General features: G+C 53.1%; 6 protein-coding genes across 6 annotated transcripts; 3 read left to right on the top strand and 3 right to left on the bottom strand.

The window, feature by feature from the left end:
• Nucleotides 1-1,870: 1,870 nt before the first annotated feature.
• On the bottom strand, nucleotides 1,871-3,985 carry VDAG_09723 (histone-lysine N-methyltransferase SET9; the record flags this gene model as incomplete). The annotated part of the gene is made up of 2 exons (XM_009654582.1): nucleotides 1,871-3,832; nucleotides 3,887-3,985. The coding sequence occupies 2 exons, from the start codon at nucleotides 3,983-3,985 to the stop codon at nucleotides 1,871-1,873; spliced, it is 2,061 nt and encodes a 686-aa protein (XP_009652877.1).
• A 768-nt stretch (nucleotides 3,986-4,753) lies between these two features.
• Nucleotides 4,754-5,501, top strand: VDAG_09722 (mitochondrial 54S ribosomal protein L38). Its single transcript, XM_009654581.1, has 3 exons — nucleotides 4,754-4,828; nucleotides 4,882-4,966; nucleotides 5,046-5,501. Exons 1-3 carry the CDS (start codon nucleotides 4,814-4,816, stop codon nucleotides 5,330-5,332), a joined length of 387 nt encoding a protein of 128 aa, XP_009652876.1. The 5' UTR covers nucleotides 4,754-4,813; the 3' UTR covers nucleotides 5,333-5,501.
• Nucleotides 5,502-5,964: 463 nt separating this feature from the next.
• VDAG_09721 (uncharacterized protein) lies at nucleotides 5,965-6,132 on the bottom strand (the record flags this gene model as incomplete). Its single annotated transcript, XM_009654580.1, has 1 exon — nucleotides 5,965-6,132. The coding sequence occupies one exon, from the start codon at nucleotides 6,130-6,132 to the stop codon at nucleotides 5,965-5,967; it is 168 nt and encodes a 55-aa protein (XP_009652875.1).
• A 1,593-nt stretch (nucleotides 6,133-7,725) lies between these two features.
• Nucleotides 7,726-8,638, top strand: VDAG_09720 (peptidyl-prolyl cis-trans isomerase ssp-1; the record flags this gene model as incomplete). Its single annotated transcript, XM_009654579.1, has 3 exons — nucleotides 7,726-7,728; nucleotides 7,829-8,349; nucleotides 8,412-8,638. 3 exons carry the CDS (start codon nucleotides 7,726-7,728, stop codon nucleotides 8,419-8,421), a joined length of 534 nt encoding a protein of 177 aa, XP_009652874.1. The 3' UTR covers nucleotides 8,422-8,638.
• A 161-nt stretch (nucleotides 8,639-8,799) lies between these two features.
• On the bottom strand, nucleotides 8,800-10,752 carry VDAG_09719 (uncharacterized protein; the record flags this gene model as incomplete). Its single annotated transcript, XM_009654578.1, has 3 exons — nucleotides 8,800-10,271; nucleotides 10,323-10,434; nucleotides 10,498-10,752. 3 exons carry the CDS (start codon nucleotides 10,750-10,752, stop codon nucleotides 8,800-8,802), a joined length of 1,839 nt encoding a protein of 612 aa, XP_009652873.1.
• Nucleotides 10,753-13,239: 2,487 nt separating this feature from the next.
• Nucleotides 13,240-14,347, top strand: VDAG_09718 (uncharacterized protein; the record flags this gene model as incomplete). Its single annotated transcript, XM_009654577.1, has 4 exons — nucleotides 13,240-13,412; nucleotides 13,464-13,743; nucleotides 13,790-14,001; nucleotides 14,053-14,347. The coding sequence occupies 4 exons, from the start codon at nucleotides 13,240-13,242 to the stop codon at nucleotides 14,345-14,347; spliced, it is 960 nt and encodes a 319-aa protein (XP_009652872.1).
• Nucleotides 14,348-15,580: the final 1,233 nt, after the last annotated feature.

Genomic DNA, 15,580 nt, shown 5'->3' with positions numbered 1-15,580 from the left:
GGTCGAGAACAATTACTGGACGAAATTACAGATAGTGGCAGATGCTGTCCTGAGCTTTCATGATATGCTACGCATAATGGCGTGGAACAACATCAAGTTCAATCCAGCCCCTAGCTTGAGTGAAAAATAGTTTAGAACCTGAGTACAATACTGCATCAAAATGTACACCACCACCATTCCAACTATCGGATCATTCAAGTGAGGTAGGCACAGATAACTTCGATGGGGAAAGCCCGATGCAGCACGTTGATCATATTTGAAGAGGATGCTGCCATTATGTGCAAGCCATTGACGTCCCTCTAGACACAACTTTTCGTATACTTAAGAACAACGATCAACTAAGCATGCGATGGAACGCATCCCAAACATTTACTAGACTAGATGCTGCCAACGACGTTGAGCCAACTCCACAGGATAGACTTGTCTCGTCTTCTACAGAATACTGAGCCTCAAGATCGAGTCACGTCTTTCATACCTGTTCTGGTATTTCCAACAGCGTTAGCTGTCGCCGCTTCTTCTTCATCATTGCCTCTTAAGTCTTACGTCTAGTTGATATATATCATTTCTCAGTCGCTGAGGCAATGTCGAATTCCCCTCAAGTTACTGTTCAGATATCAAAAGAAACTCTCTTCATCCCTAATCGAGTCAGCCTCCTGGACCCCTGATCTTAATGACGGAGCGCTTACTGCCCGCTCCCCGTTTCCTTGAGGCTCCATAGAATGCATAAATGGCGTCATCATCTTCGTAGTTGAACTCATCCTTGCTGTCTGACAGGAAAATCTGGAGTTTATGGTCAATAAGGACCACCAAGCAACTTCTAGTATCGACGAAACATACATAACGAACAGCAGAGACTCCGATGACAATAGCTGTCGTGGCAGCGAGAATGAGCATGATTTGGTTCAAAATGCCCATGCTGGAGAACAGACGCAGCATGCTGAGTAGGGTCTGAGAGGTGCAATTGAAAAAAGGACCGGCTAAAAGAAAATATGTTCCCAAAGGTAAGGCCAGACAAATTGGCAAGCATTAGGGATAGTCCGCGATCTCGTATGATCTGAAAGCTGATTAAATAGGAACGGAGCACAAAGCCAGGACTCTCATGTCAACGCTTGCAAGTGATCGTCTTTCAAAGAAGGTCTCGATGCGGTCCAATTGGAAAAAAATGGAGAAACGCGAGAGGGTACAAGGCGGTCCCTCGTCCAACCTTTATGCTGACGGCAAGGCCGACTATTGTTAAAAGCCACCGTGCCGCCAAAGCTTTCGGCCATCCCCATTCCATTCCGAGCCGATCAGCGATGGTCAGACGGCCATGGCAATTGGACAGATGGCTGCGGGGTGCATCTGCCCTAGGCAGAACCCTGCCTGCGCCTTCGGCTGCCAGTTTCCTCGAAAGGGTGCAGGAATGGTGCTTGTGATGTTGGATTGGCCGAACCAGGTCATCCTGAGGCGCAAGACAATCCTAAGGATCAGGGAAGGGTGACATTGTGCCGCGGCAGCCTTCCCATGATTGGCGCACCTCTCCGCACCTGGGCTGGACCCTCTCAAAGACCACCATACTGGAAGGGCTTGATCGAGCACGGCCAAGTTTCGCTGATAGCTACCGTTTGGACAGAACAAATGACTGAGAAGATGGTTATGTTGTAATCAGCTCATGTAACGAATTTACGTCTTGATTGATTGACCTGCTTTCCAAGCAGGCTTAGCTGAAATGCTACATTGCCTGAAACCAACGCCCTCGCCAAAATGATGCAGCAAGTGGTAGCCCCTAGCCGCAGAAGAACCCGTCATTGGTCTAATCTTACAACGCCAAATTCGAGTACAAATCCATTTCATCCCGCACACGTGTTTGTTCGTCATAGCATCCATCCATTCACAACTCGGCGAGCCTACTGCTGACCCTCCTTGTCCGACCACTGCGTCTGACAGGACCACAGTCCTCATCAGAGTCTGTCGGCGTATCCTTCAGCACCTTCTGTCGCTTTCTCGGCGGCAGCACGCAATCGGACCCATCGCTAGGGGTGGCCGCGCTCGATGCTGGGCGCTTTCGACCACGAATCTTGGCCTCATCATCTGCATGCAGGAAGCGGTGAATGATACGATGATCCAGAATGCGTTCCTCCTTATCGCGCGGACCGGCTTTCTCTGTCTTTGGCCAAAGATAACCATACAATTTTGAGTGACGCTCGCAGCGAGGGCAGGAACTCTTGGTGTAATACGCGTTGTGCTGCACGAAGGCCGTATCACAGTTGATGCATCGAATCCAGGCCGTCTCCGGCTCCGAAAGCAAGAGGGGCGTTAGTGTGTAGTCGCCCGGGATTCGATGGCGGGCAGGAGGCGTTGTTTCCTTGACAAAGGTCCGCTTCTGATATTTGCGCTTCTTCGGGAGCTCTGCCAACGCTGGCGGCGCAGCTTCAAGTTTTGCAACAACTGGGGCGGGATCGGTCACTGGCTCCGTTGTGGCCTCCGATATGGCGTGATTCGTAGTATTTGCGAGTTCTTGAGAGGAAGGGGGTGATGGCGGGTTGCAAAGAGATGCGATTGAAAGAGGTCTGGTGCTGGGCGGGGTGTGATCGAAAGGCCTGTCAGACTCTGTACTGGCCGCGATGTTTGCGGGCGAGGAGAAAAGTGAAATTTTTGTCAGCGTCGTGCTAGACCGCTCATCTGTCTCCTCACGCTTCAGAAGAGAGAAATCCTCCTTGCGAACCGCCAGAGGCTTGAGCAAGTGGGGTTCAGGGCTCTGTTTTTCCGGCTCCGTGATATCAGTAGATGCGCCATGATCAGTGCTGGACAAGGAGTGGCTGCGAGGAGAACCAGCGGAGCAACTCCTCGAGCTTTCTAGCTCACTCGGCGCAGGAATAGCATTGTTCGCCGAGAGTTTCGAAGCCTTCGCAGGCGTGATCGGTGGGGTTAGCGTAGTGAGGCTTCGCTTCTTGGTTGCAGCGGCGAACGGCAGCGGTGATTCTGCAGCCGCAGAGTGATCGACAGCTGAGTTGTGATCTGACTTGCGACCTCGGCGAGTTTTCGAAACACGTGGTCGTATATCAGCACTAACAGAAGGCGTACGCGAAGCGCGATCAACACTATCATCCCGCCTTCGTCGCCGCAGCAAGTAACCCTCAGCCGAGTGGTCCTCTATGCTCCTTTTCACTGTCGTATCCTCTTCGTTATGCCATCCGTTCGCTTGTCTCCTCTCGCAGGTACTGCATAAACACTCGCAATTGTCCTCGCCAAAGTAGCTATCGGCATAAGTGACGGTAATTTCGTCGCCGACGTCGATGTTGGTGGTCGCAATGATCTCAATACCAGCTTGTCCAGTAGTTACAAGCTTCGCATTTGCCTTGCAATCGTGGTTGGCGAACCGGGCTGGGCCCATGAACAAGCTTGCGCACTTGTTTCGTGATGAGATGATAATGCTGAAATCCTTCTTCCGCGCGGTCATCTCACGCTCTTCTTCGGGTGTGATCATAACTTGAACGCCAGAAAGGTACTTGACTGTTTCATTCCTGGCAATGAAGCGGCGAGCTGTGATAGCGGCTTCATGGGACACAATAGTGTAACGATTGGTCGAGTTGACTTCGAAGGGGCAGTCAGGAAGGTACAGATTCAAGTATCGGCGCAGATGTCCTCTGAAATCAGCCTTCTCCTTATCGGTCTTGAGTGAATTGCAGAATTTTCGGAGTCCATCAGTCGTGAGCAGATTGTGTTCGGCGGCATCAATGTCCTTGTTGAGAACGAGGTCGGTCTGTATGATCTTGGCAATTTCGTCTTCGCGCACACCACGCGAAGGATGGTAAGAAGATCGATTTTTCGGAATCGTTGTCCAGTAGAACACCTGAGGTCAGTCAACAATGCGGTACTATACAGGAATACTGGTACGACCACCCACGTGATCCACAATGGCATCGGTAAGGATGTCATCGTACGTGGCCAGTTGTGTCAAGGTCAGCGCCTGCTTGCGTGCCGACAACGCCTTGGAGGGAGGCATTGCGGATGATCCTCAATTGTGCGCCACTTGGTCAAGGCTCGGAGCCCAAGGCGCTCAAACGATCGCAATACAGTCGTCAGAGGAGCGAGGATCACGGCTCCAGGCACCTGCGACGTGAGAGGCCCGACTGTCGCATTCGTTTGAGAGGAGGACTGGTGAACGACGCGGAGCCAAATTGACAGTCGTGGAAATTTCTGGCTGCCGATAGAGGTGGATGGGGGTCGCCGCAGTAATGAATCGCAGGAACTGTGGTGTAGTGACAGAAGGCAGTCGAGTCAATCTTGCGGTCATGAGGTGTCAACAAAGCCACTGAAGAGGTATTAACCGAATGGGCGGTAGTGAGCTTCTAAGCGAAACGATAAAAAACCACAGAAAGGAGTGAATTGTCGGCCTGGGAAATGTCGCAGGTGGACGAGGGCGCGTTGCTGCAGACGGAAATTTGGCTCGTCTCATAGATTGACGACGATGAGGGAAGGAGCAAAAGGGGATGTAAGGATAGAGGTGAAGGCTGTTGCCGTTGCTGCCCGGTTGCTAGTTACTCCAACAATGAAAGCTAACGAATGATGTGCAGCAGGACATGAACAACCCCTGGAACGTATCGATAGCCTAGCGTGATGATGCCGGTAAGCTGATGTAATCATGCACTTCCGTCTCCTGAAGCAATTGGGCACGAACGGAGCTGCGGAGAAACCTATTTCCGTAGAGCTCGGACCCGTTCATCAGTATCTCCAATTTGATGCCTCTGTTGACGGATGGATCTGGACCACCACATTAGGGGGAACTTCTGCGGTAGACCGAAACCTCGTAAAGAGGACTACACAAATCAAGATGATTCAATTAAAGGTTGGTTCCATAGGTTGCAACCGACCCTTCTTTTGGTCCTAACCAGCGTTCAGACAATGCTCAACTGCATCGACAACTCGGGCGCTGCCCTCGTCGAATGCGCCATGGTCATCGGTCGCAAGGGCGCTGCTCGCATTGGTATGTCCTCCCTCTGTTTCAAGACTGGTACCGACCTCAGGCTTGCTTGACTAGGTTTCATTGCTGATACCTCCTTCAGGTGACCGTATCGTCGTCGTTGTTCAAAAGCACCGAGGCACCGACAATGCAGGGTCCTCAAGCGCCAACAAGGTTAAGCGTGGAGATATGCGACATGCTATCGTGGTCCGCACCAAGGCAAAGTCACAGAGACGTGACGGCAGTGTGGTTCGCTTTGACGACAATGCTTGCGTCCTTATCAACAAGGCGGGAGACCCGGTTGGAACGCGTATCAACGGAGTGGTGGGAGCTGAGCTGAGGCGCAAGCAGTGGAGCAAAATCCTGTCAATGGCGCCGATGCATGCATAACGGGTGTGGTGGAAGGACGCTCATTGCAGAATATGAGCAGTTGTTGCTGTGAGGAATACTGTAGGATTGCCGTGTCGGAAGGAGACCAAGGCCGGCGTGTACCATATGAATGCATGAACTGGCGTTCAAGGATATGATATCAGACTCCATTCAACTCGTTCATTGTTGCAATCCGAGTTCTATGAAGCACTGGGAAGTGCTATGTGTCAAGCTACCTACCTACCTATATATTTTATATCGACTGTCCACTGATGATAAGTGTGCCTCTTAGCACAGGTCTTCGTGCAGCTCATCTGGGCCAACCTAAACGCACACCTACTGCCAATTAAATTTCAATTTTGTTCACCGTGTATATCATGCAGAGGCCCATCAGGGGACTGAATCCCTTCGGGTTACATAGCCAAAGCCAATTGTCGGTTGTCCAATACCCAAAAATTGGCAAGGAAGGATGGTAGCCACTCGCCCAACCAAGCCGACCCAGGCCCCCACCAGCTGCGCTGTACTGTTGGCAGTGCGGCGACGCTAATTAGTTGCTAACCTTGCAACGCATCGATCGGTCAGCATGGCGCTATCCTTTCACCTACAACAACCGTACCTGTTCTCGCCAAAGTTGCGCAACCCATCTCGAGCAATCACCCGACATCCCAATATAGACCTCTGCTCCGAATCTCACCGATAGACCGATCGCCCCTCGTCCTTGTTATCGTCATGTCGTCTCCGAAGTCCGCCACTGACGAGGACACGCGCGGCAAGCCTGTCGAGCAGATCACGTTCCGCTTCTGCTCAGAGTGCTCGAACATGCTCTACCCTAAGCAGGACGATAACTCGCATCGTCTGCAGTTCACATGTCGTACATGTCACTACACAGAAGAAGCCCAATCGAGTTGCGTCTTCCGCAATGTTATGAACAACGCGGCTGGCGAGACGGCTGGCGTCACGCAGGATGTCGGTTCTGACCCAACTGTACGTATATCTTTGCTGCTTTTGATAACTCTATGCAATCGGCAGGAGTTCTGCGCTCTTGCGGTTCCGATATACAAGTGCGCCCATGACGAACTCCGCGACGACACACGGCTACCAGGACCGTACCCCACAGCCTGCTATCGAAAAACGCTGCTATCCCATGCCGAATGCTATGGGTTCAATATGGATGACGTACCGAAACGTTCTTTTCTTTCATCAAACTGTGCCAAACTTTTGCGAGCGTTGACCTGCATTCTACCACGACATCTCTTTACCGACCTCTGGGTTCTCTCTGCGGCACTCACCACGACCAACGCATCCGACGTAGTCCCATATATCTAGACCCCGTGGCTGGCAGAGACGGCCCGTGGTCCTGACAGCTTGCTTGGACGAAATGTGCTCAGTGTGTTCTCGGGACGAATTTGCTGACCAGATATTCCATGCAGCTTCCACGCGAGATTATTTCCTGCCCGTCTTGCAGCCACAATGAGGCTGTCTTCTTTCAGTCCCAACAGCGAAGTGCGGAGACTGGCATGGTGAGTCTCATTGTCGCATGCACCATTACTAGAGGGGAATACTGACTATCGCTAACCAAGAAACTATTTTACGTCTGCTGCGAGTGTGGCCATATTTTCCAAACACAAAATTAGGCTCACGACGATTTTACGATACCCGACGGTTGGCGAGAAGAGAGAAGGAGAAAGAGAGAGAGACAGAGAGTCACGCGGGAGTTACAAGGCGTTCTGGAGACCAAAAACATAAAGATATGCAATACCTGGCAAGGTGTTGAGAATATCATGATGGCGTGGGTGACCGGTAGGTGTCAATGACACAACAGAGACTTTGCCCAACATTACACTTGCTCTCGCGTGACGTTGCCCCTCCAGGATGGCTCTGGTGAAGAATCAAACCAGTGACCAAGATGCAACCAGCTGCCACACACCGTGCCGCCAAGGTCGGCTGAGAGGACGCAGTGCGAAGGTAACATCCAGGACCAGCGGACCTCAGCACCCGCGTGATCCCTCTGAATGAAGTGGGTTGCACACCAATGACATGACTTGAAACATGACTACCCTTGCTCCTGTCTACCCCACCCCCGCTGTAGTAACGCTATCGGGTTGGTCTCGCTCTCCTCACTGGTAGATGCCCCTAGATGGGCTGGGACTTCCCCGCTGCAAGACCTTGAAGCTGACACCCGGCAACCACGAGGGCAGCTTAGAATGCAAACACAAGAAGGGGCACCCGCGCACGGCACGTCATCTGTGGATTCCATCCCCTTCCACTTGCTCTGCATGGAGGTCCATTTGACTTGACCTGCGGCTAATTCTTCATTGTAATCTTGCATCGATCGAATTTCCCATCATCTGTTTGTTGTAGGCCCCTCAGAACGACCGTTCATCAACGTCTCACCACCAACCTCTGTCGCAATAATGGTATGGACCTCAGTAAAAGCCCAATTTCCCTCACCCTCTCTCCCTCGACTGGTTTCGTGCAGGCAGAACTGTTGGCGAATGGCTACTGACTCTGCCCCAGGCTGACGCCGGGCTTCCTGCCAACTGGGAGGTTCGTCACTCGAACTCGAAGAACCTCCCGTACTACTTCAATACAACCGACAAGGTCTCCCGCTGGGAGCCGCCCCCAGGCACCGACACAGAGAAGCTCAAGCATTACATGGCCACCCATCACTCAGCATCGACCTCGCGTCCTGCTGATGGTCCTGTACCTGATGGCAAGATTCGCGCCGCCCACCTGCTTGTGAAGCACGAGGGCAGCCGCCGCCCCTCCTCTTGGCGTCAAGAGAAGATTGACCGCACAAAGGAGGACGCGTACAGCATCATTCGCGGTTACGAGGAGAAGATCAAAAGTGGCCAGAGCAGTCTTGGCGATCTTGCTGTGACCGAGAGCGATTGTAGCAGCGCGAGGAAGCGCGGCGACCTGGGCTACTTTGGCCAGGGAGACATGCAGCGCGAGTTCGAGGAGGCAGCCTTTGCGCTGAAGGTTGGTGAGGTCAGCGGTATCGTTGAAACGGCGAGCGGTCTCCATATAATTGAAAGGTCCGGCCAACCTCTATCCTTTCGCCTGCCGACAACTTCACTGCTGACATTACTTAACACAGGCTGGAGTAGAACCACCCGTCGGAACATTCAAATGGAAATGGCTTTCACTGAGCTCACAAATGGAGGCAAGAGCCTCGTCCCGAATCAAGGCATTCAGAAAATACGGGGAGAAACAAGAGGGCCTCCAAGGGCCGTCGTCAATCAAACATATTTGTACAGGTGCGAGGCCTAGAGCCAGCTGATTATCTATCATTAGGGCATGCCTCGTATCATAACTCGTGTCCTCATCTGTATTGTGGCACGCCGACCACCCAAACTTTCAAGGGGAGAGACCTTGCCCTGACGCCTTGGAAGCTCGCACTGGGATGGGTGCCTGATGCCAATCCTGATGCCATCCATGTCTACAAGCTGGAATACAACTCCCCTCCCCATCATGATGACCCCTGATTATGCAACCAGAGCCTTCAAAGTCTTAACAGAAGGCTGGACACCTGTGAAGACCACCGTCATGACTCCAAAGACCGTCATGGAAAGAACGGAGTACGGCGCCGCGCGGCTCCTCTGCTGATAAAGGTAGGAAACCCCCATAGCTGCGCCGTTGATGCCAATGGCTGTGCCCGCGGCGATAGTGCGCGCGCCGTCCGTGTTGGTGTCGACCGTTTCAAGATTCGTGCTGCTGGGCTCATCCGCGGGAATACCGAGGCGCTTCAGCGCGAATGGATACAACAGCTGGCCGAATATGCCATTGCTGACGACGAGGGCCGCATTGATGACCTGGTTGCCGCCAAGGGAATCCATTGCTGGACGAGCTAGCGCAAGCGTTGTGCACCGCGCTGCAAAAGCCAAGGCCTCGGGGGGTGCGAGGCCGAAGGCCTTGGCGAGGAGTGTTGAGACGAAGACATTGATAGCAGCCGACACGGTGGATACGATGCACACGGCGAGTCCTGCACGCGAGGCTAACTGCGCGCGACATTCGTAGAGCTTGAAACCCCAAACGACGATACCGCACTCCAGGATGGCGAGAGCGCCGTCGCCAGCACCGAAGTGGTTGGGCTGATGTTGCTTCAGCTTGTACTGGCCGACAATGTGTGACCAGAGGTCCGAAAGGTTGGTTCCGGAAGAAAACTCGCCTAGAAGGTCGAAGAGAGGCGTGGAAGTGGCGGCGGCTTTGGCACGAGTGTATGCCATCATGAGCAGAATGGTTATGAGAACGGGATTCATGAGGGTTGTGAGCACGAGCATTACTACCTTGGCCATTCGAGACGTCCGAGGGAGCAGGTTCTCGTTGGACAGGGCCATCTGTAGCGTGCCGGCACTGACCCATACGAACCAGAGCATGCAGCCATCAAGGATACGGTTGTCGCCGGTCGCGACAGAGACCGGAATACCAAGAACAACCAGGATAACTGCTGGGAGCAGGACAGAGTAGCTTCTCTGGAGAGCAACAAGCCACTGCTGACCTACATGATCTCGATGCTGTTCAGTTGGGGCCATCCATGGATGAGGCGACTGTTGATCCAGCGACTCTCTGGTCATTGCCGGACACTCAGGCTTTGGGGAGTCGATTTTGGGATCGTCAGACTCGGGGCTGTTCGACGAAGCTTGGATTTCGGACCCCAGTTCCTCTCTGTCATCGGTCAAGTACTCCATCATGGAGTCTCGAAGGGTCATGGTGTCGGAGGGACGGCATCCCACGTAGGCAGGCAGCTCGAGACGAGGCGGCTGCTCGGAGACTGGCACTTGGACTGGCTGGGCCTGGATAGACGACCAGGGCGTCTTCTCCCCCTCAGTACTAGATGGGTCATGCTCTGAGACCGACGGCGGCAAGGGTCGTCGAGGCAAATGAAGCATGCCTGCGACGAAGGCCCAGGCGAGCAGGAAGACCAAGACCCAGAATATCATGTTTGTTGAGACTGACTCTGGTATTAGTTGTGTGTCCAGAACGGCACCGTGAAGTGGAAGGTACGTACGAAAGTTGCCAATAACCTTGCCAATACCCTTGGCTCCCAGTGACTCTTCTCTGCTAATAGCAACAATAGGCACGGGGAACCCAACACCGAGATTCTTATTGATGAAGTCGATCTGTCAAGTTTTCTTTCATTAGTACACGCGCTTGTGCAGGTATGAGTCCAAGTCATGGCTCACCTTCGACTTGATTCTCGTCATGTAGAACCTCTCAGTGGAGTCACAAAACCTGCTCAGGGCAAGCATAAAGACGAACACCATGACCATGCCAACAATGGCAGATAGGAACTGAATGTCGATAAGCCGCAAGGCAAGACTGAGGCACCAGATGAGGATCTCGCTAAGGACGCAGATGGCGATGACCCAGAAGATTTCGCCCAGCTTCCGCGTGGCGCTGAGGCCCAGGACTTTCCAAGTGGATCGCTTGGAGCACATCTGTGTGGCTAGGTGAACTAGGGTGTATGGGACATTGAGAACAGCATCTTTGAACTGTCTAAGACAGCGTTTGAGACAGCGGGAAGAGTCGATGATTAAATGTCCCCAGCGGGAATGAATGTTGCTGGCCATGCTAGGCTCGTCTGACGTCGTATGACAAGGTCGCGGGCGCGCTGATCCAGAGCTGACTAGTAAAAGGCGACAGGAGAAGACGGTAGGAAGAGAGACATGAATACACGAAGCAGTCTCGAGGTCTTGTTACACCACTGTCTTCGAGGGGCGGCAACCTCGAACCGTCAGAGACAACCGAGTACTAGACGTGGGATTTCGACGCTCTCAAGCTGATAGCAGAGGTGACGAGGTAATGAGGTAACAGCTGTTGAGGTTGAGCCTGCGAGAAAAGAAGGCGCTGACTTTGTGGGAGATTTGACCGCTTTTGATGTTGAGCGTGGTAAGAAGGTGGCCCAGCGTGGTTGACCAAGGGCTTCGGGGCGGGGCAATATACTGAAAGATCAGGGCGACTCAGCGATTCTTCAGTGCAGTACTACAAACGCCTGATTCGAGCTCAACAGCCTGTCAATGTGCAAAGTCAACAGAAGAAAACAGTGAGTGGGCGCCGCGGCGACCAGGAGGAGCAGGGTGTTGCCCAGGGTGTGCGGTTGTGGGATGGCTATTCACTAAAGCACAGTGATCATCAGTTATGGCGGTTATCAGGACTAGGAGAGCATGACGGCGCGTTGTCAGTGGAACACAATGCATCTTAGGACAGACGATTCTCCAGACAAGGAGCTGCATGCATTGGTTTATCGATGAGCTGAGGTCCACGGTGATGGTCTTGACCTATGTGAAGACTGAAAGGCCAACATAGACAAGAGTCTTTCCTCGCAAAAGTACAAAGCGGTGTGTGCAGAAGCCAGCCGTTTGTCTATCCTTCTGGAGGGAGCATTTGCCGATGTTACGAGCCACGGAGGTAAATGTACACCTGAGAAGCCCAGGTAGCTACCTCAACCCAGACCTGGCAATTAGGGTACCTAGGCAGTGTTTGGTACGCGGCTCGTAAAAGAGCTTGACAATAGATATCGATTCGAGCAACACCCAAGCTTGCTGAAGTGACTTATCAGAAGAGTCCTAGCACTGACGCCTTGCTGCCTCTGTCGAACGACAGAATATGATACCAGCAACAATCAATTCTTGTGCCTCCGCCGTACCCCAATGTCTACCACTGTCCGCCATGAAGGGGCGGGGGCGGGCTACCTGCCACCTCTGGCTGAGGTGGCTCGCAATTTTTGCCATGGGGAAGCTCTAGTGTATAATGTGAGGCGAGACATGCAGAGAGATGGGAACGTCGAACCGGGCCGGAGTTGCCTTCATTTCGCAGAACCATCAGCAAACGGTGGCCAAAGGGCTGGGATGAGAAGGCAAACGGGCCCAAGCTCAGGCCGTGGTGAGCGCGGAACAGCGGAATAGACCGGCGGGAAGAATTCCGAGCGATGTTTTGCGGCAGGCACCCGGGGAGGCAACGCTTGAGTTGGCAAATACCTACCTTTGAGGTAGGAATATCGTGTTCAAAACCCGTCTTGGCCTCGAGAAACTGAAAACCCTGGTCTGGCAGCTGAGAGAATGCTCCGTGGTGGCTTGGAACTCGGCTTCTCGCAGCTGCCACCACCTGCACAGCCTGCCAATGCCATGGAGCAATGGAGGGGCAGCAACCTGCCCGTCATGGAACAAACACGTGATTAGCTGCTGCCATTGGACGATTCCAGCGTTTGGCTAGCGCCCTACTTGGCGTGGACCAGGGGTAAGTACCTACTCGGAGGACGACAATTCATCACTTGTTCTACCAGCCCTACCACATTGCGCCAGCCGGAGACCAACAGTATAGCATCGCTAACAACTCGATCCGGCCTGAGGGCCCAGCCAGAGCCCTCTGTGTTTTGTGGTGCGGAGTAAACGTCGTCAACATACCAGACTCGCCCCGATCTGGCGTTGATACAAACGCTCCTCAGTAACTCGAGCCTAAGTCAACCCCTATTGGCACCGCCCAGCATCGACTCACAGACCATTCGCGGTTGCACTCAGGCGGCGGTGTGTATCGATCAGGGAGCATTTTGCTTTGTCGAATGCTGTGGACCAGCGCACTAGGCGGGGCCCAGCAATAGGCTCTGTCCGTGTCTCGGATCATCAACGGGCGACGAGGTTCAGATGACCGTCACCTGTCAATCACTCGTGCTCGTCTCATTGACCGAGGAGGCCTGCGCATCACGATTCGGATGGGCAGACTGTTGGTCTTCCGTCACCTTACAATACCGTCTCCGAACGCGCCATTTACAAGTACTCAAGGCGACACCAATCACCATCACCTTGGCAGAGGACCCTTAAGCACCAGACAGACTAGGTACACTCTGAGCCCCAATTCGAAGCCTTATAAACTCGGCCCAGCCCGATACGTAAGGAGTGGGACTTTGGAAGACCATTCAAGTCTCGAGGATGGACTTGACGGCACTGAGAGACCTTCTTTCCAGGTATGGCAGGGGCACCCTGCCCGATGAGAATGTACTTCAGGATGCACTGAACGACTCAAATCATGGCACGGCGTTCAAGGAGTGGATCAGCACGCACACCGGCACCGAAAATCTTCTCTCCAAGGACGAGCTCTCTCTGTAACATCGCCTTATTCCTGTTTCACTTATCATGGTCTCACTGTGCACCAGGTACTTGTCGCTCGACCAAGCTGGGCTGGTCGATGAGCTCGTGGCATCCAAAGAATTAGCCACAGTCGAGGCGATAGGGGAGGCTGAGCTTAGGGCCGCGGTTCAGGAGCTCGACCGCTCCACGACCATCATCAACAAGCAGACTGAGACGCTGAGGCAACACCACAACGCCTTGGCTAAGCTTGCGGATGGTAACGCTAAGTCGACGGAGTCACGTCGGGAGATGGAGGCCAACTGGACTAGCAGGCGGGCAGCAGAGCGCCGTGCGCTTGGCTCAAAAGTACATGTTGTAACGCATCTGGAGGTGTTCATGCTAACAGAGTCAGGTCGAGGAACTCTCGCAGCAACTAGGCTATAGGTCGTCAGATATGGAGCAGCAGGCAGCCATGACCACCGAAAGCGTACATGAAGTGATCGAAGAAGCTTTGAGATCGGACGACAAGCTGCTTTCAAGCCTGCAAAAGCTGGGGTGGGAGCTCGACCCCGAAGACCCCGAAGAGACGCAAAATGTTGCAACACTAAGAGAATGTTGTATGAGGTACTTATTGAACCATCCGTTATCATTTGCCATGCACCTGACAGCCCATAGGGTTATCAAGTATACCGTTGAGGTGACACGTACCAAGCTTGACCGGACATATCTTGAAGCTCTTGAGTCGGCTCCTCGCAGCGAACACACGGATGCACCAGCCGGCGAAGTAAAAGCCTTACAAGAAGAGCTGGAGTCCCTCTATACGGAGATACTTCCTGTCGCCCAGATGTCGGTCGAGCAGCAGTATCTTGAACCTGCCTTGAAGTCGCTTTCGGACAAGAACGGGCAGTCCGTCAGTCGGTCTATGGCTGCAATTTCATATGTGAGCATCTCAATGCTTTATGTTGTTTAAATGACAATGTCATGCTAACGGCTTTAGATCCTTGCGTGCTTGATATATCTCTTGGATAACATCAATCGCCTCGAGGCACGAGTAGTCGCTGTCCAGTCCTACCAAGCTGCAGCAGCAACATTGATTGATACAGCAAAGACCGAACTTGCTGTTCCTGCAGTAGCTGCGACTCCTAAGAAGGCACATCCAGTTCAGCCTGCCTCACCAATACGTGCTCGTGTCACGACGTCTACACCGGGACCCCGTCGCCGCCGCTCGTCAGGAAATCTCGATGTTGAACCACCAATCGAGGCTCTGCTGCGACTTCTAACTATCAACCTTGCCGCATCATCTGCAGACCCAAGCGATGACCCTACTCTGGTGGAATCCCTTCGTGTCCTCTCGAGAGCTCGGGCGGGACGCGAAGCCAAGGCATACGATGTCACGTGCAACGCTCAGGAGTCATTCGAGCATTCGGTTGTGACGCACCTCACCGACGCCCGACGCGCAGTGCAGCTGCTTCGAGACAGCATTCTTGCTGAGAGTTCCTTTGGGGAAGAAGTGAAGCTAGTTGACCCTGAAGTCGAATGCCTCATAATTGAGCTAAGCCAGCAAATCGCTGATATCCAGTCCAGAATTGAACAGATAGATGCCGAAAGGGCTGGAATCGGCGGGGCTAACGGGGAGAAGCAGAAGGAATTTGTGCTTCGTTGGGCAGGATGACTCGGCTATCACTAGCTTCTTGCTCTACCATAAATAGACTCGTAGGCGAGAGGCGGGTGCACTTTCGCGACGGGCCACCTCTGCGGTAAAGGGGCTTTTTCACTTCTCGCAGGATTGCATATTAACTGCCAGCTCCTGGTGCATGTCTTGATTCGAGAGTGCTTTTCAAGCCTGGCATCGCGTGGTCAGTGGTAAAATGCATGGTGCATACATCGTTGTTGATTGTCCATACAATGCTATCAAAATAGAATTGACAACGCGGGGCGCTCAAAGGCAGCTCGTACCCTCCAGGGGCATTCTCGATCTCAGTCTTGGTACAGCTTGAAGTTCATGAAACGCGTTCTTATAGTGGCGGTTATTTCAGCATCTCAAGACATGGTCTGTAACCATCTGGACAAGCGACAGTAAGTGGCACTCAAGACACTCTAGGCACTCTGTGGCGGCGCTTGTATGGCGACAGTTCAGCATGGTCTGCTACGATGCGGTTGCGCGGATGGCGTATCGATCGCTCTTATCTCCCTCTGCCCCCAC

The sequence above is a fragment of the Verticillium dahliae genome, genomic scaffold, assembly GCF_000150675.1.
Source record: "Verticillium dahliae VdLs.17 supercont1.27 genomic scaffold, whole genome shotgun sequence".
Taxonomy (NCBI): domain Eukaryota; kingdom Fungi; phylum Ascomycota; class Sordariomycetes; order Glomerellales; family Plectosphaerellaceae; genus Verticillium; species Verticillium dahliae.
Note: the sequence above shows the minus strand (reverse complement) of the source record. Positions and strands in the feature narration are given on the sequence as shown.

Bases quoted from the DNA above. Each gene is read 5' to 3' on its own strand.
- VDAG_09722 (XM_009654581.1), top strand. The intron at 4,967-5,045 runs GTATGTCCTCCC...TACCTCCTTCAG, and splicing joins CAAGGGCGCTGCTCGCATTG to GTGACCGTATCGTCGTCGTT.